This window comes from Epinephelus fuscoguttatus, linkage group LG6, assembly GCF_011397635.1.
Source record: "Epinephelus fuscoguttatus linkage group LG6, E.fuscoguttatus.final_Chr_v1".
NCBI lineage: Eukaryota > Metazoa > Chordata > Actinopteri > Perciformes > Serranidae > Epinephelus > Epinephelus fuscoguttatus.
The window spans coordinates 32,246,641-32,268,113 of NC_064757.1; the positions used below are offsets into that span (position 1 = coordinate 32,246,641).

A 21,473-nucleotide genomic window follows, 5' to 3' on the forward strand; every position below is an offset into this window, starting at 1 on the left:
CCACAGCATAATGCATCCCTCTATCCTTTGGCCCCTCACAGTGGATAAGGGAAAAACTCCCCAAAAAAAACCTTTAATGGGGAAAAAAAACTTGTAGAAACCTCAAGTGGAGCAACTGAGGAGGGATCCCTTTTCCAGGACAGACAGACGTGCAATAGATCAACATAATACATTTACAGTAATCAGTTGTGAAAAGCCCTTTTGATTCTTTTGGTCTGAGGACCCTTATGGACTAAAGGAATACCTTACTGGGTAATCAAGGAATAGATACATAATTTGATACATCAGAGAAACTTCTATAAAAAATGAAATGATTGGCAACCGGACCAGGTGTCTAAATGAGACAAGTGTTTCTTTGTCAAAATGTGTCACCACACAGGGCTAGTAAAAAGGGACTGGGCGTTTTACGGTATTTCGTACATTTATTTTTTTCTCCTGTTATTTTGGTCCTCGTATGTTGCACTCTTTGTATCTATAGTCCTCTAACTTTGTATTGCAACTTATCTTATCCTTGATCATACTTTGTATTGATAATTTGAAATGGCACAGTAAATGGTAACTAGAGCTTCGAAGTAAATGTAGTGAAATGATAAGTGCAATGTTTGCCTCTGAACCGTAGCTGAATAGACACAAACACAGTGCAGGCCAAAAAGTTCATCTTAAACAGTAGGTGGAGCTGTAGCCAGATCCTCAAACACATCTGTGAATCTCTCCCTCCCTACTGCTCTGACACACACACACACACACACACACACACACACACACACACACACACACACACACACACACACAGGTGATGAGAGAGAACTCCTCTCGCTTCATATCTGTACAATAGGGCTTTATGAGAAGGGGCAAAGAATCTAACAACCTCCCTTCATCCTAACATCATCATGCCCTCCTCCTCCTCCTCCTCCTCCTCCTCCTCCTCCTCTGCATCCTCCTCTCCTCTCTGCTGCTGCTGGAGACAGGATTGGGCCAAAATTGCCTCAAAATCTTTCATCATTTTCACAGATATTAGCACATCACAGATCAGGCCTCGACATCAACTTTGAACTCCAGAGATGAAAAGTTGAGTTTCACTGTTTTCTGAGACAAGTTCAGAAGTGGCTTTATAGCTCCACTGCCTTTATTTTCTCCAACATATACACCACAAATATTATAAATACGTAGAGGTGGAAATTAACAAAGCACATTTAATGAAGTACAAACGTTTGCGCCACTGCATTTTACAGATGAAAACACTTTATCAGTGGTTCCCAACTGTTTTGGCTTCTGACCCCCTGTGACCTCACTTCACAGACTATATAAGCTTAGCTCTGATGTGCAGGACTTTTAGAGCCCTGTAGAGGCGAAATTCCCCACTATTTCAGAAGTAAAAAAGTAGAAAAACGAAACATGCATTTCATTTTGTAGCCTATACTTTAGATTTAGACATTTTAGATGTTATATCCCATTATCGCTTTATCATGGCTGGTGTGAGTTACTTTGCAGACTATGATTCAGCATGCCACAGTGAGCTCATATGTTACCGTAAAAGGACAGGTGGCACTTGGGGGGGAGGCTGGTGCTTGTGACAGCATGAGATGTAGGCATTAATGACATCCTTCTCAGCTGAGCTGTTAGCTAACTCAGTGTTGCTAGGTGAGCTAGCAGTAGATGCATGCTTCCTTCTGCGTGATGATATGGTTTAGGGGTTTAGTTTGGTAGAAAGAAAGTAGTTCCTACATCAAACTGCTCACAACAACATCTGTGGATAATCTTGAGTAACTGGGTCATGATTTCTGGAAAGAGACATTGCTATTAAGTTTTTAAAATGTATTTGAAAAACGGCACTTTGGGCATCACAAGAAGAGTGTCATCTAGTTACATTATATTTGAGTGAAGGCAGACATCTCTGCTGTCATTATCTCCAACACTTGGCAACTCACACACACACAAAAACAAACTAAACTGATAAAGAGCACGACAGGTAAGAGGACAAATATGTATTTCTAATTTGGGGGTGAACTGTAGCTTTAAAGTCTGAATAACCAGCAGGCCCCTGAACAGCAATGAGACCTACTTATCCTTATACTGAAGGACATTTGGGTCTTTTGAGGTCATTTGAGTCTCAGCTTGTTGCTAAAATTGGTCAAATTTGTTGCCCTATCAAACTACAAAGGTTTTTGACAATAAATAAACAAGTTTCAACCTTAAAATCTGATCAGGTTTTGGACCTTGTCCACTTTTGTGTCAGGATTGGCTGCAGATTGACTTGGCAGAGATGACTGCCATCTTGTTTTTACATGGATTGGTGTATTGTTGCTGCCATTAGATGGCACACAAAAGTGTCCACGGACCAGGACAACAGGTCTGAGTTAGGCAGAATGAAGTATAAGGTCAAGTAAACCCAAAATGTGATGTCCTGATATGAAGACACAGGGTCTCAGGAGGATGTACTAATTATAACTGTATGAACTAATATTTGCTTATAAAATACAGTCAGTACATGTACAGTATTTGTAATCTAGTATTTTCCTACTGACCTGTAACATTGCTACTTTAACTGAATCAGTGGATTTGAAGCATTTCCCTTCAGCTGATACTAAGGGCGATTCTCTTGTGTCTTCCTCGTCCTGATGCCCTTTTACAGTTTCCCCACTGCTCAGTTTCTCCTCGACAGCCTCCATTCACTCAGAACCAGTGAAGGGTGAGTAATGTTATTGTTCTCCAGTCTTTTGCTCCAAAGGGTGGATGCTCTTAGCTCCACGGAATGAGTGGAGGATCATTTTGTTTCTGCAGCCCTAAAAAGGACCTCGTCTCTCACCGCAGCAGCTGTTGGCTGAATCTTATCTTCATGTAAACTTCTCTCTTATTTACTGATTTTGATATAAAGTGGCTGCGCCGCTGTCCGTGGTGCTGAATTTGATTTTCTGATTGGAAGCTAAAATATATGTGAATGGTTTTAGGCACTTTTCACAGATATCTTTTCACTCGTGTGAAACTGTGTTTCTGATTCCTTGAAGTGTTTATGGATGCAGTTTTGGTGCAGCGGTGCAAAGCACTGTAAATATCAGAGCTTATTTTTCAGTGTTTTCCCTTCAACTGAACTTTTCCGATTTGCATCTCACGTGTATCCCAGCAGCAGAGGTGGTCCAACACACTCTGAGAGAAAAATAACACGTTCAGTAATACCAGTCATTTGTCGAGCAACAAATTGCGCAACCGAGTGCGCAAGAGAGAGGCACCGAGAGGGAGGGAGGCTGGTACTGTACGTCTTTCCTAATAACCAACAGTAGCTGTGAGGGGCGGTGTCCGGCACACTGATAGAGGAGAGCTGGTGCGCACACAGGCTCCACTTTTACACATCACTTGTTCGCGTCAAGGTGTCAATGCCGAACTTACCTCGGATTTGGATTTTAAATAGTAATTTCCACCAGTGTAACACAACTCAACTTTAAGCACCACCCAAAGTGAAGCACACACCACCAGAGTGTGTGCGCGTGTGAGTGTGGAGCAAGTGGATCCAGAAAACCTTCCGTCATGGGAGCGCACGGATGGAGCGCAGCGCGTCTCGGGTTTGTCGTTTGTGGATACTTAGCGTTTTTCTGCGGGCAAATTGTTCCACGGGCCGAAGCGGGCTGCAGGGAGAGAGAGAGCCCAAACTGCTGCACCGGCCGGAACAACGAGTGTTTTGAGTACAGCAAGAGAAAAACTGTGTGCTACTGTGATACCTACTGTCAGAAAACCGGAGACTGCTGCGAGGACTACCAGCGTGTGTGCCAAATATCTGGTGAGTTGCTTGTTTTATCCTCAAATTCTGCCTTTAGGCAAGGTTTGGGAAATATTAACACCTATACTGTACAGATAGTAGATTTCATCCGTGTCCTGTCTAGTGATGCCTGTTGTTCATTGTTGTCCAGTTTGAGCCAGAGATGACTGGCATTGAGGTGACATGGAGACAGTGAGACATACTACACATAGCTGTCTCCAGTGCGCCCACTATGGCTGTTTGTTTTAAGTGACCATTTGTAAGAGGAGTATATCCTGTCTTCATGGTGTTTTCAAAAGCAGGTTGCATGTGTGTGTGTTTTTAAGTTTGTAGGGTTGACCCCTGGCCCTTAAAACCTGGACATGAAGTGGTTGGAAAGTGGAGAGATCATAACAAAGTCACAAATCAGCAGGGTAGTTTTCTCCTCAACAAAGGAAGACCAAGCTGCACTTTGAATCATGAGAGAGAGGTTAATTATTTACAAAATCCTTAAAATGTGAATGAGGCTAACCTCTTCTCTCATCAACCTGGCTGCTGCTATATATGGACAAATGAGGGAATGGACATCATGGGAACAGACTACCAAAGATGGTCAGGAATACAGTAGAGCCGTGTCTGAGATGTGACAGAGAGAAAACACTCAGACCAGTAACTGAGGCAGGTCTTTCTGAACAGTGTGTTGAAACAGCTCAAGTGTATGAGGAGTGATTATCTGTGCACAGATACACTTAGTGTGTGACCCTCGTCTTAAGTGCACACTAACAAGCACCTGCAGGGTCGGTCCTGTGGAGTCAAAGAGCACTTCAAATGCTGCAGGGGTCCTTCTATTTAAGCAACATCAGTGTATACACAGGGAGCTTTGGTTTGAGTGTTGTATCTGTGCTGTGATGTGAACAGACTGCCTCAGACAGACTTGAGTCAGTCACTTAAAAGTGTGTACAAAGGTACTGTCATGGAGGCTGTAATACACTTTATTAGACCTCCTGTTTATGTCAAAGATAGCCGTACCACCTGTTAATCACTGCAGCGTGCAGTCAATTTCAAAGAGACATACATGTGTTTTGCACATTTCAGTCAACTTACTTAAATATTTACAAACTTTACATTACAACAGGCCTTTTGCAAAGCAAATAGGTGTAGGTAATTGATGTTTTAATGTTTTGTTTTGTTTTTTTTTTTTACAAAAAAGGATCCCTTAATCTGGTTAAAATTTGATAGAATTTCAGTAAAACGTGAGGGTTTTGTTTCAACATTTGGGGGATTTGGGGTCCTCTGCAAGGAAATTCTGAGCATCAGACTCATAATTTCCTCCATTCCGGTGAACATTTATGCACCAGTTTGTACCTTTTCTGCATCAATTTATTGAGTAAATGTCTTAAATTTTCTCAAAAACAAAAGTCCTGTGCTACTTTCATGTTTTAAATATTAAGGGAGATATGTCCCCTGCATCCTCCCAAAATCTACACCTATGTTTTGGGGCTGCCTAAATAAAGTTAACTTGAATTTTGAGTCTTTAAACTTGCTTGAGACGTGATCAATCTCAGTAAGCATCATGTCTGATATTGTAAGATGGTCACACTCTGCAGACTCTTGTAATCAACCTACAATTTCAACGGCAGTATGGTAACTGGTAGACATGTTTGACTGTTATGTAAAATTAAATGTAACTTCTAAACCGCAAAATCTGCTAAAACTTTCAAAAACACCAGTATAGCATGGCAAATGTTGAAAAAAGAGGTTTCTTGCAGTGCATAAGTCAGTATAAATGAATATACTCTGCAATGTTGCAAACAGCAGATACATTGGTATCAGCAAATACATCTTACCACACATAGGAAAAAGTATTGCCCGCTCAAATCACAGTTTATGTTTTTGATCCACCAATCAGTCAAAGAGTTATGTAGAGACAGTATTTATCACCCAACAGCCAGCTGAGTGGAGTCCAAGCATCACTTGATCCATCCCACATGTCTGCCAAATTGAAACTTAACAGAAAGAGCACAGGAAAGCACCTCAAGTCAGTGTTGAGTCATCACTGCACTGTTTAACAGCAGCTGGTTCCCTCAGAGGTCAGCTTATGGCCGCCGTGTGCACCGGTTCACTCACGTGTCAGATGAGGATTTGTTTTTCATCGCTGTGAACCTCTGGTGTCGCTCTGACAGGTCAATCCTTATGTGACATCATACAGAAAAAAAAGTCACACAGTGGTGTGATGCAGGTGTTACAGGTTGGACAATGTTTCCCAGATGAATGTGGTTACTCTGCAGGATATCTATAAACCAGGATGTGTGACAAGCATCACAGTCACCTGCAAATTGGACTGATTTATTTTTACAGCTGTAAATTTGGGAGTGTGTGTTTTAAAAGTTTTTACAGTCTTTAATTTGTTTAAATCTGAACATGTAAACAAATCAACTTGTCCATGACCTGTACATGCTGTATGGCTCACTGAGCACTGAGTGATGCAGTGAAAACCACCTTGGCTTCCTCCCTCTGCAACCTGAGCATCTTACAGTTAAAACACAACATGCATCATGTGGCTTGGCTCACTTCCATCAAAGCGCCCTCACCCACATTGCACTCGGACTTTATCTGATCCTGATCCTGCAGCTCTGTAACGCATCAAGGAGTCTGTCTGTGTACTGTCTGTCACAGTCTGTAATTTAGCCGTGTCAGCTGTGGCCGAGTGAAGAGCTTGGAGTGGGTGACATCAGGGGAGAGACAGAAAAAAACTGGCAGACTGTTTGCACCACTTGGACACAAACACTTAAAGCTCTTTAAAGTTTAGATGGTTCTCTCCAGAGATGTCGCTGAAATGTTTTTTTTGGCAGGAATATGTGTTGGTTGTAAACAGTGTGGGGGATGTTTCTCTGCACTTGAGAGCTTAGAATTATTAATGTAAAACAAGTCGATGTGGAATGTTTCAAGGAAAAACAGAGATCCTCCCTACAACTATGTAAAACAAGTTTAAGTGATGTGCAGTCAGTCCTGGATTCACCTCTTTTGGTCTGGCAACTCTTGTTGCAGCGGACTGGCAGAACAGGTCGATAGCTAGTGTGTTTTTGGGGAGGTTCAGGTTTTAAAATGTGATTGCATTTCTGGAAACATAAACATTTCAGCAGAACAACCCACCAAAACTGGTTCCTAAATAAAGTTATGGAGTTGTATAGTCGAGCTTAGTATTAGATCCACAAGTTAATTTAAGTAGTTCTTGAGGTTGAGGAGGTGATAGACAAAATGTAGGGCAGCACATTATTTAATTTTTTTTTTATCATCATTGTAAGCCCTCACTGTTAGGCATCATCTGATTGCTCAGAATCTGCGTGCATGCAAGTGAGGTTAGTGCTGTTTACTGCCCTGCATGGTTGAAGCATGAAATTGTGACAAGATGGGTGCAGACAAAAGTGTGAATGCCAGAGGGGAACTGGTGCCTAAAAAAACAGCATGCCAACTGTTTGGCAATATTTTGGATACAGGAGAGAAAATGTGTCACGAACAGGCACTGTGCAAGCCTTAGTCAAGAACTTAGTCCACTTTATATCTGTTTATATGTACACAAGTAATATCATACTGACGATATTCAATAATGTTATTGCATATTATATCTTTTTCTTTTTTTGGAGCATGCGCAGCGTGAGAGGGTGAGTCCCCTCGCAGTGTGGAGTGCAATGGTCAAATAAGTGAGAAATTTAGAAATGTAACTTATTTAAAAATAAAAAAAATAAAAGGGAATGTTTAATCTTTGAGCTGGACCTACGACAAGTCAAGAAAAACGGACACTGAAGGCTTCTGCGATGCCTAATGTTACAAGATCACAGGTGGCAACCCAGGCAGACACGCCAGCCGCAGCAAATGCTAGGTTTGATGACTTGGGAAGTAAGTTAGACAAACTTTTAAATCTCCAAGCAGCAACCAACACACTGTCATCTGTGTCATGTCATCCATTATCATCTGGATAAAACACTTAAATGCTAGTGAGCGATATGCACAAATTGGACAAGGGGCTCATCAACACCGCATAAGAGAGCATGAAATTAAATGACAGCTTGCAATGGACTGTGCTGATCAACTTGAGAATCGCCATCACCAAAATAATCTGAGAACTCCTAATGTTACCAAATCACAGGAAGATAGAGTGGAGATGTTCGCTTTTCTGGTAAATCTCCTGGATAAAGAGCTGAAAATATAACTGAGAGAAGAAGTCTTTGAAAGCGCACGCTGCCTCGGCCCATTCAAAGTATATTTTTCTCATATCGTGTAGCCCTAATACAGCAAGGTGACACAATTTCTCGTGTAACATCCCCTTCCCTTTGGTGTCAAACTTTATTTAAAAGGTACGAAAGAAATGTGGAAAGAAAAGAAAACATGGAAGATGAAAGAGAAGATGCCTATATCTGGACTGACAGAGGATTCAGTACATCGAAACTTAATGCAGCCTCAGTTGTGGCCTCCCCCACAATATAAGGCATATGAAGACATTTTTTGCTGGATATACTTTCAATTTCTTCACCGTATTATGTGATTACCACAGGGCACAAGGGGTTGTTAACAGAAATCAAGGATATTACTGTATATAACAGAAGAGGAGGAGGGAACTTAAATTAAATTATATTTCCCATGGGGGAGTTTTCTCCTCTTGTAGGAGTACCTTTTGGTTATTTCCACATCCTCCCCACAGTAAGTCTCTAACTGCTCATTCCTCCTCAGAGATGAAACCTGCCCACAGGAGGATGGAAGGGGCAGCTCCTCTCCTCTCCTGCTGTGGTGTCTGGTAGTTCTCACTTCAGCAGGAAGACATATTGTAGCCTCAGATGCACCAGAGCTTCCCTCATCATTCATCTGTTCCTCCTGCAGGCACTTCTGCTTCTCTTTCTTTTCCCCTAGGGAATGGTATGCTGTCATGCCATGATGTTTTCATATGTTCACTCCTAATTTTTCTTCTTTGCTTCCCCCACCTTCTTCTTCTAACTTCTGTAAGTAGTGAGTGTTCTTACCCAGCTTGGCTGAGATGAGCCAGCTGTTGTAGTTTTTGGGACAAACAGTGTCCCGCCCAGTTTCACATATTGCACGCACTGATAGATGCGAACTTGATGGTCTTCATCTGTCCTCTTCATGACCAGAAAACATCAGTATTCTGTCTTGAACTTGGAAGGTGTCAACACTTTTAATGGGAAAACTTTTCACCGCAGGTCTGTGAAATATCCATGAAGACATTTAAGTTCCTTTACATTGCTTTCCATCTGTGGAAGAAAAAACGGATATCCTAGACAATTTAAACCAAAAACTATCTGCATGGCAAGATAAGAGATTAATAAGATTGATTAATTAACAGATTATATAGATTCTGATCCCCAGAGGATGAATCTTACTGACTTTGGTGATCCCCTGACTTTTTCTCTAGCACCACCATGAATTTGACATTTGTTTGGTGTAAGTGAAATTTCTCATTAGGTGGATTTGTGTAAAACGTGTTACACCCATTCATGTCCTTGGTGAGCCCTGATTTTTTTTTCCACTGTAAAATGTTTTGTTTTACATTTGGGCGAACCAACACTTTAAGGGCAATTTCCATCGCTGTGGCAGCTGTAGCTCAGAGGGTAGAGTGGGTCATCCACCAATTGGAAGATCAGTGGCTCGATCCCAGCTCCTCTAGTCCGCATGTTGAAGAATCCTTGGGCAAGATATTGAACCCCAAATTACTTCCAATGGCTGTTCCATTGGTGTGTGAATGGATGAATGTGACATGCAGTGTAAAAGAGCTTTGAGAGGTCAGAGGACTAGAAAAGTGCTATGTAAGTATAGTCCATTTACCATTTAATAATCAGGTCAGCCTCAGCTGTGTTTTATGTTTAACTCAAAAATGCTAGCACGCTAACATGGTAAAATAAATAGGTCCACATAGTAAATATGCCTGATTATTATCAGTATGTAAGCATTGTTATAGTGAGCATCTTAGCATGCTCACCAAAAAGTGTTACTCACCTTAGCATTTCAATTGAGGAAAAGTCTTCCTCTAACGAGTCGTTCATTAGTTAAACTCAAATCCAGAATGGTTGTATATAGTTTTCTTTGTCTTTCAAGTAGTTTTTTTTTAATGGAAACCGAGGCGGTATAACTGTGCAGGTTTCCACATTCCACTTTTGTTGCTGCTTTCATTCCTCACCTGTTGCCACAACTGTGAAGAAAAGTTCACATTACATTTTTGGATGGTGTTTTTAAAGGTAAGCAGGTGAACTTTCACTGACAAGAATATCACATTTTCTGTTTTATGTCTATCTTTATTTCTTTCTTTGTTTTTGGTTGTGTTTTATTTTTGTGAGGAGCTAGAGTCAATATTCAAAAGTGATAACTGTTATTTGTGTATCATATCTTTAGTTAATATTATTATGCTATGATCAAATTCTGGGAGGCCATGAAGTGCAAACGTGTCTCAGTGTGTTAAATTTTAACAGAAAATCTGTCTCAGCTGTGTTTGTAATGAATCCTTTTAATTAGTCGCTTGGCTTGGCTCCTCTTTTCAAGATGTCTACAGGAAACATTTATGTGCAAACCTGTTATTAGGACTCAGTCCCGTGTCCTTCACCCCTTTTAACAGGCTTCTCCCTTGTGTTGCCAGACATTATAAGGCTTGTCTGATGGGACCAAAGCCCAGCTCTGTACACAGGAGGGATGTTGGCTGTGGGGATTTTGAGGTGCGGCGGTCCTCTAGAGCAGCTGGACATCTGGGTCCCATCAGAGAGGAGACGGAGGGAGAAGAGAGGGGGTGGGAGAGTGAAAAAAAGGAGACAGATGGGGAGAAAGAACAAGGGAGAGTGTGAGACAAAGTGATAAAGGGAGAAGAAGATAAAGCAAATTGGGCGGGCAGGTCTTTTGTTGTGAAACCCTAAAATGGAAGCAGAATTCAGGGAGAGTGAAAGAGAAAGCAAAGGAATGTCAATACGCCATTATCTCACTGTAACAAGTGTGACTGGAGATTGGCTGACAAGTCAGGAGATAAAAGTGCTGATGTTGGATACACATTCACGGGTTTGGTTCATTTAGCAAGCTCAGTGGAAAAAAAATACATAAATCTTCTATATTAAAGGTCCAGTGTGTCTGATTTAGGGGTATATATATTGGCAGAAATAGAATATAACATAATAAGTATGTTTTCTTTAGTGGATAATCACATAAAAATAAGAATTGTTGTGTTTTCATTACCTCAGAATGAGCTGTTTATAGCTACATAGGGAGCCAATTCTTGTCCACCATGTTGTTCTACAGTAGCCCAGAATGGACAAACCAAACAATGGGGCTATTTGCATTTTTGCATCAGCCACCACAGTTAGCAGCCTCTCTCAGCAACAGCATTGGAGACAGATTTTAAAACAGCTTTGTTCAGTGTTTTTAATGGTTTAAATCACCTCTGTGGATAATTTGGCCCCTGGTAAAAACCTCCTGAATGTCTGGTTAGTAAAAAGAGTAAAAAGGTGAGCACACATTAGCAGGTGCTGGGTTAGCAGGCATCTGTGACATGCCAAACAGCGTAGGAGAAACACTGAATTTTTAATGTGGAACTGTGAAATCTGTACTGCCACTAAATCCCCCTAATCCCGACTGTTCCTTTAAATAACAAAAACTAAGGGTGTTCTCACACCTGCCCTGTTTGGTTTGGTTCAGTCAAACTCAAGTTCGTTTGCCCCCTAACTGCGGTTCGTTTGGGCAGGTGTGAACACAGCAATCACACTCAGGTGTGCACCAAAACAACCAGACCAAGAATTTTATGAAGAAGTGGTCTCAGTCTGGTTACAAATGAACTCTGGTGCGGTTCGTCTGTGGTGAGAACGTGTTCCGACCTGGATCTGAAACAACTGCAGTCACATGACACACTGTTTGGGTTAAACATGAGCATGTTACAGTCCTTGAGGATTATTAATGTGCACCTCCTCCTGTACTGCCTTAATATGCACATTCAGCACATCCAATGCATCAAAACATTGTTTTCTAGTTGGAGCCACGCCTCGTTTTCAAACTGTATGGTTTGACTAAAATGAACAATGACAGCAACATAGTCCACGATGAGCAGCGCTAAAATCAACCTGCGTAGTTGTCCCTTCATTGTGACATTAGAAAGTGTCACATTCATCTTGCAAGTGTACTCTTCTTCAATGTTTTGTTTACTTCCTGGATTTTTCCTGCATGGAAATTCTGACCAATCAAGAGCAGCTTTCTCTCTCAAGGCATTTTATCTGGTCCGCTTGTAAATGCTGCCGTGAGAACACGAACCAACTCTAGGCAATTACGCACCTTTGAAACAAAATTAGTCCCTGATTCGTACCAAAGCAAGACAACTCTAGGTCTAATTAACCTTGTGCTCCAAAAGGTTAGAGAATACATGTCTAAAGTCAGTAACAGAAAAAAGACATGGTTTGTGTTTGAAAACACTTCGTAAAAAATACCAGCTGATCGAAAGGACAAAAGCTTAACATGCTGACAACAAGTACCATTTGTTTCCTGTATTGGGGTCAGAGGTCAGAGGTGGTGGCATACTTTCCAACTGGGGACTTTCTCGTCAACAATGGGGACAGGGGACAACAGCGGCTGTAAGCTCTGTGTGGGTCAGGCTGTGTCAAGCTGTCAGCAGGGTTATCATGTGGGTGGTGGGACTGTCGCACTGGTGGTACCACAAACAGAGCGGGGGGACCACCACAGTTAGGTAATTGCCTTCTGACCTCTGGTGGCTTGGGGCCAACAGGCTGAGACTTCCAGACTGGGCCTCAGTCCTGTTAGTGTGTGTGTGTGTGTGTGTGTGTGTGTGTGTGTGTGTGTGTGTGTGTATCATAGCCCTGTTTCCCCTCGGGTGCGAGAACTCACTGACCCTATAGGTTTCATTGCACTCCCTCTGCAGCAAAGACCTCATCTGCCCTGCTTTCTCGTGTTTTTCCCACTATGAGAAAGAAAAACAGCAACTTAAAAAGCGCCTCTGTGAACGTCAGAGGATGTAGAAGAGGGAAGGAAAGGCGAGGGGTAAGGATAAGACGAGGTGGAGGAGGCTAGAAAGCTGATATGGTTGTGGTGTCTGATTCGATCACGCCCTTCAGTAGCCTTTCAGGAAAGCTTATGTCACTTTACAAGTCTGCACAGGGGTAATGTGTATGTCTGTGTGTTTTAGGGGTGATGACTGAGGGTGGAACAGGCCCAAGTGGGTGGGTTGATCTGACAGAAATTGTTTTCGATGTGTGTGTATGTATATGTGTGAGTGGTGATCTGGGAAAGGCGAGTGTCAGGTGGGCAGCACTAATGTGCAGGAATGCAGAGATTCCACAGTGGCTTTGTGGATCGGCTGTGTCACTGAGACAGCCGCCCCCCCTCCAAAACCCCAACAGGACCATGGGAATGAACCAAACAGGCGGCACCTTGAAAGCTCTCCCTCTCTCTTTCTCCTGTTCACACACACATACTTATTCACTTGCAGCATTGTACTGTGGGGGCGAGCGAGTATTATAAAGACAGAGTGAGGTAGATTAGATGGCGAGGGAGGATTAGATTCAGTTATGGTATATTTATCCTCTGCCTCCCTGTAATTTCACCAAGAACATCTAAGAGCTTCAAGCTGTGTGCACCTGCTCTCATTGTGTTAAACTTTTATTGTCTGCACAGAAGCTCTACACCAACATCAGCCTTTTTCAATAAAGTATTCTGGTGTAAACATAAATGTTGGCATTTATCAATTTGAGTGCCTCTCTGTTTATGTGTTTGTATGTTTATGGAGTGGGCACTTCCTCCCTAAAACAAGGCTGTTAAATGTCTGCTGCAATTAAATCTCTGTGTTGGACAAAGCCTGATTACTGCTGGAGACTCTTGGCTTTGATCAGAGCAGCCATCTAACTAATACAGCTTCCTCTTAGCCTGATGTAATTGGCTAAATCAGCCTACTGAACGGGAAGCCTGATTGCTGCTGCTGCTGCTGTGTGTGTGTGTGTGTATTTGTGTGTGCGTGTGGTGTAGAGAGAAACCAGAGAGAACAGGATGCAAAATTAGCCCCTTATTTAAATGGCCCCACACATGTGACCTGGGTCACAGACTTCCTGAGTCTGGGGTTTGGCTGATCTGACATTAGCAGATGGTAATGACCCAGTCACTCGTTTGCCACCCACCTACCTGAGTAAGTGCCCAGTGAAATATTATGCAACTCTGTATCTGGGTGTGTGTTGCAGCTCACACTTTCAGCCGTGCAGTTAGGCATGACAGCAAAGATTAGGGGAAAGTTTACAACTACCCCTGGGGTAAAGATCAATTCATTTTTCAGAATTAGACCATTTGCTGACAGCTGGCGAGAGTTCCTCTGAGTCTCACAAAAAAAACCAAAACCTTTCTCTTCTGCTTTAGTACATTTAAATCTTCCCCCCAAAATTTTCAATAGTGGCGGCCAGAAAGGGCCACTGTGAACCGTAGAGAGGAGCACATATTCAATATTGGATTTGATTATACTGTTTAAGTGCATAGGCTAGTTGAAAACATGTTAATATGACAGTTACAGAATTGCATATTGATATACTTTGTTTTCTTATTTTACAGTTAATATCACTAATTATCTGATGTGCATAGGCCAATACCAATATAGTTAATAGCTTGAGTTCCACAGCACTCCTGTTTCAATGTGTTATATTAGTCGATTTTTTGCTCTTCAAATAGGCCGGTAGTTCTTATCCTTAAAAGGATAAATATACTGTTTTTACTTAAAGGAGTACATTGATTATAAGCAACAAAACATTTACAGGGAACAAGCCTTCTCAAGTTAAGGGGACAACCGTGGGTACTCATAGAACCCATTTTCATTCAGAAATTTTGAAGTGAGAATTCAAGGTACCTCTTGAAAATCACAATGCAGGCTTTGTCCTCACCAAAATGTAACCTAAAGGCCAAGATGCACCAAATCAACATCAAAGAACTAGTGGCAACAAATGTAGACTGTTGCGTCACCTCAAGTCGGCTGCTTCTTGGCCAAAACTTCAGAACACATCGCAAGATGACAGCCGACCAGCATGTCGGTCTGCACATGCGTGAGAAGAAATAGCTCTCCATACCAGCAGAGAGCAGTAGACCGTATTTGTCATTAAAATAGGAAAACCTAAAGGCCGACAAGACAGATTCAAGATAGTAATTAGCCAGTTAGCGCATTAACAACACAACAAAGTGTTGAAAGAACAAAGCATATTTACCGTGAGCCAGCGAACAAAAACACAAACCATCAGGAAATGTTTCTGCTGAAGAGTTCAATTACGAAAGAGAAATAATTCTTTCTTAGTGGACCCCCTGGACCCCCCTTTGGGGTGCCACTGGACAGGAAACTCATCTCACTTCCCCAAAATGTATTTTACCTTCTCTGTACGTAACTCTGGGAAAACCTGAAGAAACCTTAAACTCCAAGACACTCTTTCTTTATATATTTGTTGTTCATATTTTATGATCTTTTCCCCATCTTTAGATTTAAAGGTAATCTAAAACTCTCAGCTGATCTCTCTGTCTCCCTGCTTCCCCAGCAGCCATTGACTGTGTGGTGGGATCGTGGGGTCCCTGGTCATCATGCACATCTCCATGTGGAGTTGGCAGCACAGAGAGGAGTCGCCAAGTGTCCGTTCCCCCTAGAAACGGAGGCACGCCCTGTCCTGACCTCAGACAGCGTCGAGGATGCTTTGGAAACAATGCCATATGCAGCACCGCAAAAGGTGAGGCTATGACATTTTTATTCCGTGTCCGTGCATTTATGCATGTATGCTCTCCTGCTCTGAACTCTGTTACGTATTAATCTAGTGCTTCAGGATTCTCTGGGGTACCTCTTGCTAACACATCTGCTGTAAGAAACAGGCCTTATCTCCAGCTGCACTATTTCAAACGCCTCAGTTATGCTCTTTACTGTTGAATCATTTTCCTGGTAATAAAACGCCAGAACACAGATAAGTAGAAGATTTCCAAAGAAATAACGCCACTTTGAGTCATGTGATACATAGAGTCATTGGGATGACTTTCCTGTAGTTAAAAAAACGATGCCCTCCTCTGGAAACAAGAGCCTATCTGACGTGAGTGCTTCCTTTTTCATTTCCACCTTTTTATCCCCACGCCTGACCTGCAGAGGTGGCAAAGATCCTGCCTGATTCCTTTAAGAGGAACTTCAAGGACCCTTGGAGGCGACCACACATGCTGATGAAGGAGGAGAAGGCCAGGTAAGGCCTCTATTATCAGACTGCAAACAAACACACAGACTGCTCACTACTGACCCACCCAGCCCATTTTGTTTTTGTCTGTAGTGCCGGCTTTCATGTGCAGTCGATGTAGAGAGGGTGTAATTACAGCTGAAATGTGTGGAGCACTGAATGATCCTACGTCCTGGACAGAGAGTGAGACTTTATAGCAAGTGAAGAGTAGGCTATTGCATCAAAAATGCTATCTGTGTTTTGTGTGAAATTTACCAGGTCTTACCAGAGCAACTCTTACATGACTATGATAACCAACAGCTTTTTTTGCCAGCATTTTATATGGCACGAAACTCTTTTGTTCCAGCTCCAAGGCTGCATTTCAACATCTCAGATACAGCTAGATTTGACTTCAGGTTCATATCAGTTTTTTCACAGTTTTGACGTAGTTTCAAAGGTCACTGTAAGATCAACTTTGTGCTCCAAAAGATTAGAGAACATAGATCATGTCCAAGGTTGCCATAGCAGGCAGAGCCTTGAAATTGCTTTGACTGTGTAACATGAAGACTGTCGTTGAATATTTGCATCATGAGCTGACTTTTACTGATAAGGCAACCATAATCCATGTAAGAGGCAAAGCCTTCCTGCGTAGATCATCTTTGATCTGAGCTTATTGCAGATGTTCTCAGAAATCAGGGAATAAAATCGCTGTTGGTTTCCTGACAGCCCACAGCTTTTTACACTGATTGAAATGGACATCGGATACCTTTGTTTTGACTGAAGTAAGAAGCATCAGGGGATTGGAGGCACATTACTCATGAATGTGAGCCATGCAGTAGGATGATTTCATAGAGACATCTGGTGTGATTGTTGATGGGTCCCTGGTGTTGTCATGGCAATTTGCCCTGGAATCAAGGGGTTAAAATGACATGAAATCATGATCCGTAGTTGCCTTTGGATCTCCAGTTATATATATGAAATTATCTGAGTTAATATGTTTCATGATGATGTTTAGGTTAAAAATTGCCAGGTTACTGTTGTGTAGTTCTTTGAATTTATAAAGGCTTAACACAGACCTGTGCTGATAACTTTCAAGAGTTAAGACATAAAGGTATCGTGTGTTTTAACAGAGCACCTGTGTTGTTGGTTTGAGGGATTTGCATTATTTGAAGTTTTGCAGCATGAACAAGTTCAAGCCCAATCAAAGGAGAAAAAAAGTGAGGAAATCCCCCTTCAGCAGTTGCGCGTGTGCATGTGCATGTGCATGTGCTGAATGTGTTAAAACCTCATTATACTTGTCATTTCTGCAAAATGTGTAAATAATCCCAAAGGTAGATATGCTAATGAAAGTTGCTGATGGAATCCATCAAGCATATGTGATAATGTTAATTTCTTCTTCACTTCTCTGCACTCTCTCTGCCTTACTTATTCACTCCTTCTTTTCACTTTATTTGCCTTGTTGCAAAGCGTTCTTCAAATGCAAGCATTATCAGACTAAATTTGCATGAGTTTAAATTATAATGTTACTGTTGGACAAAATCTCCAAGAACCACTCTGGAAAAAAAATGCAGCTTCATGTTTTCTTTGACAAACCACCCCACTGGGAATGGTGTTTTGTCCCAGCTGACTGAATCAGAGACAAAATAAATAGTGTACAAGTTCAAAGTGCCTGCCAGAGAACACAGTGCTCAGAGAAACACGACTTTATTATTGTTTCCAGTGCACAGACTGAACTGTGTTGATATTAGGATACTGCAGGTGACCGTGACACTGCTGGATCACCTTCAAATGGAACAAATCTCTTATCGGGAAAGTTTGATTTGTCCTTTGTCTGGTTATAGTCGTGATCAAGCACAGCTTGCTGAGGTGGATGATCACTTGGCTCCCATAGATCAGGCCATGTTGGATCACTTTTCATTGTTGACTACTTCAGGAGAGGAGGAGAAAAACTCTTTTTAGAGAGTTTAAACCTGACTTGTGTCTCTGTATTAATATGGACCTTTTCTTTTGTTGTTGATTTTGTCGAGGCATACAGATGTTTCTCATTTCATTTGGCGCACTTTCTACCACATTAATACGAGGGAATGATAACAGTCTGAAGCTCAATCCAATGAACAAAAAGTTAGATAGTGAGCCCTTGGCTGTGTGAGCAGCACCTTGTTTAGTCAGGATTAGGATCGGGTTCTGAGTCCAGAAATGTGTGATTTGACCTTTTGACCCCTGTATTTTTTTTTTTTTTTTTTTTACAGATTTACGAATCAAATTTAAGTATACCTGAGTTAATCATTTGTGACACTTTTCTCTCTCTGTCTTTACCCTGTGCTTACAGTTACTGTGTGTACCTGCGGTTGAAACAGGCCAGTGCAGCGTGTAAGCTTAAACTGTGGAGTGCTCAGCTGGTGAGAGAGAGGCTGGTCTGTGCAGAGTGTCAGAGCGATGCCATGTCAAAGTCAGACCGCTGCGGAGGCGACGGCCTACAGAGCACCAGGTAAACCAAGCAGACAAAAGAAAACCGCGGACAAGTTCGTCCATTACACCTCAGGTAGTTTTCAATTTAGGGTAGTGGGCCTGTGTGGCTTTTAATGTAGCTTAGCCATCTGTAGAATGGCTGGACAAAAACTAAAAATTGTCCGAGCTTCCCCCCAAAAGCTCTGACAACATTCAAGCCACTTTGTGTAGACTTTGTGGCTCAAAGCAACATCTGCATTGCCTGGGTCCAGACCTTTGAAACCACAAACATCTGCATCTATTTTCACTTAGACTGTCTTATTGTTTCTACAAACCAAACCATATGCCACCCAATGAAAGAACTGAAATAAAAGACAAAGTGGACTTTAAAAACAAAACAAACAAATACAAAAAACATTTAAAACACACTATTCCATGCCTGACATGGTCCTTATCTTCCCCAGAACTTTCTGGGCAGCAGCTTCAGTCCCGGGCTGTCATGGTTCCTGGGTGCGAGAGTCGTCCTCTGAGGGCTGCCGGTGTCCTCCCTACTCCGTGCTCTTCGTGTGAGCCGACATGCAAACCCCAGACATCCCTATGCAGGGACAAGATTTCCCTCGACACCTCCTGCTAACTGTGGAGAGCCCTGCCAGCCAAGCCAGACCCCTCCGATCCAGAGTACTGGATGGGTAACTCAAGGACATCAGCAGCATCCTGCCACTTTTTCCTTTCACCTCATACTCTGTACTGTACACACTATTAATAAGCACACAGAAATTCTTGCATTTAACTTCAGATTTTTCAGCCACATTATGTACTTATTCTCCTCCAAAGCACAGCAACATCTATATGCCTTTTTACCTCTGAATCTTTGCTATCTACCTCCATCAATGCAAGTGCATTTGTTAATGCATAATGTATAAATATATAAATATATTATTTTGCTTTATACATTTTCTACTTTTGATTGTTTACGTGTTATGTATATGTGTCTATATAGCTACACTTATTTGTATCCAACAGTTTAAACACCAAACAGCAGTTGCTGCACCCAGTTTAAGCCCCAGTCCAAAGGGTCCCTAAATCACCTGCAGGTTGGAGATGCTGAAAACTGGTTCATCCAAATTGTATCCATTGCTGAGAAGTCTTGTATCAATATATCTGTGTTTTACAGTTTTGTCCCTGTTATTGTTTATTTTCAACAAAAACATTTATACCAGCAAGTCAAGTTGAATATCAGGTATTGATTCTCAGGTGCTGAGATTTGTGTCTTTGTCTCCCATCAAGCTTCCTCTTTTATATCTGCCTCCTCTGACGGTCGGTCACTGATGTTTTTAGTAGTTTAAAGTGACTCATAGCTGAAATCGGTCCCTTCTGAGTAGACCTAATAATGTTGGAGAGGAAAAAGAGCCATTTAAGAGAATTTCACTGTGGTTCTCTCTGTCCTCTGTGTCCAAGACTGAAAAGAACTGCTTCATAACTATGTTTTCTCTCACTCCCTGCCCTGCTCAGAAATCCTATTACCATCAGCAAACTGTCATCCAATATAACCATTACATACAGCCGTGTTACTCCCATTTTATTCATTAACAGAATCTCCTCCCAGCACTCCCCTCAGCTCCTCTATCTGCACTTCTTTTTCTTCTCCGCCCTCTACTGAGGTCAACTGGCTCAGTACGCCTTCCCGCATCTCTTGTACTTCTGGTTGAAATGAACAGTGTGTTAGATTTAGGGGGATTTAGTGGCATCTAGCAGATTGCAATCAGCTGAAAATTCTCCAGGTTGGAATTCCTTCAGTGTTCATTGTTCAGGAGGTTCAGGAGTAAAGCAGTTTCATGTTACAAATCAGTGTTTCTCCGACACTGTTTGGCATGTTGAATGCCGCTAGCTAGCCTAACACCTGCGAAAGTGCGCTCACCTTTTATGTCAGTGAAGATTCTCAGTCATCCAGGTCATGGTAATCTTAAGAGCTATATCGTAGCCAGCTGGACTTGCTTGAGTTTCTTGAGGATGTTTCGCCTCTCATCCAAGAGGCTTCTTGAAGGCAAACTCTTGGATGAGAGACTACAATATAGCACTCACCTTTTACTATTATAACTTAAGATCCAGATGTTCAAGTTATTTCCAGAGGTCTCTTCCTCTTTAAAACAAAAGGACCCAGTGATTTAAATCAGTAAAACACCCAATAAAGCAGTTTCACAGAAAAAAAAAATCAGTGTTTTTCCAACACTCTCACCGCAGAGGGGCTGCGAACTACGGTGGCTAACGGGATAACATGAATGGCCCTATCTTGTGCCAGTGTTGTCTTGTGTAGTTTGTCTGATCTGGGCTTCTGTAGAAACATGGCAAACCAACATGGTGATATCCAGAGATGAGTAACTGCTCTGTGTGTAGATATAAACAACTCATTCTAAGGTAACAAAAACACAACTTGATTTTACTCTAAAGAAAACATATTGCATCTCTGACAATATATATTCCCCTAAATCCCACACACTGGACCTTTAAGACGAGGACAAGTTCAGTCCCAGTAGAGGGCTTTTCTCTCTGGAAAGCTGTGACTTTCTCTCTTTCTGTCCCTCTCTTACATGTATGTGTCTGTGTTTGTGTGTTTATTTATTATAAAACAAGTGATGATTTTATTAGTGCAGCACAGCATATATCTGTACACTGTCCATTAGTGAAAATAAACAACTATACTATCATCTCTTCCCCTCTTGTCATATTTTCTAATGCGGGTATTGCACTGCATCACTGCATTAACATTTCTGACCTCTCCCCTCTGCAATTACTACGATGGGGCCAGCCCTGCTAAGTATATCCCTCAGTTTAACCGGTGTTTACACGCAGTACTTTTTCACAGTTAAAAGAAGAGCTCCGCTGAACATATACGTAACAAACATGTACCTATCATCAACATATTTTTGTTGCATTCTTTGCATTTTTGTCCCGCGGTGTTAACGGGATGACGACAAAAATGACAGCTAATGTGTATAATCATGCTTTCGTGCCACATTCTGCCACAGTTTGGAGTTTGTTTTTGTGATGTAACTGCCAGAGATGATGGGTGGACAGGCTAAACATTAAGTCTGAGTCACTGG

At 41.9% G+C, this 21,473-nt stretch overlaps 1 protein-coding gene across 2 annotated transcripts; it reads left to right on the forward strand.

Moving 5' to 3' along the window:
- The first annotated feature begins 3,275 nt into the window (after positions 1-3,275).
- On the forward strand, positions 3,276-21,075 carry si:dkey-178e17.3 (somatomedin-B and thrombospondin type-1 domain-containing protein). Of its 2 annotated transcripts, none has more exons than XM_049578238.1 (5): positions 3,276-3,772; positions 15,274-15,459; positions 15,864-15,954; positions 18,254-18,412; positions 18,837-21,075. In XM_049578238.1, exons 1-5 carry the CDS (start codon positions 3,523-3,525, stop codon positions 18,940-18,942), a joined length of 792 nt encoding a protein of 263 aa, XP_049434195.1. In that variant the 5' UTR covers positions 3,276-3,522; the 3' UTR covers positions 18,943-21,075. The 2 variants fall into 2 exon arrangements, with proteins under 2 accessions (XP_049434195.1, XP_049434196.1); XM_049578239.1 differs by having other exon boundaries at positions 3,277-3,772; positions 15,277-15,459.
- Positions 21,076-21,473: the final 398 nt, after the last annotated feature.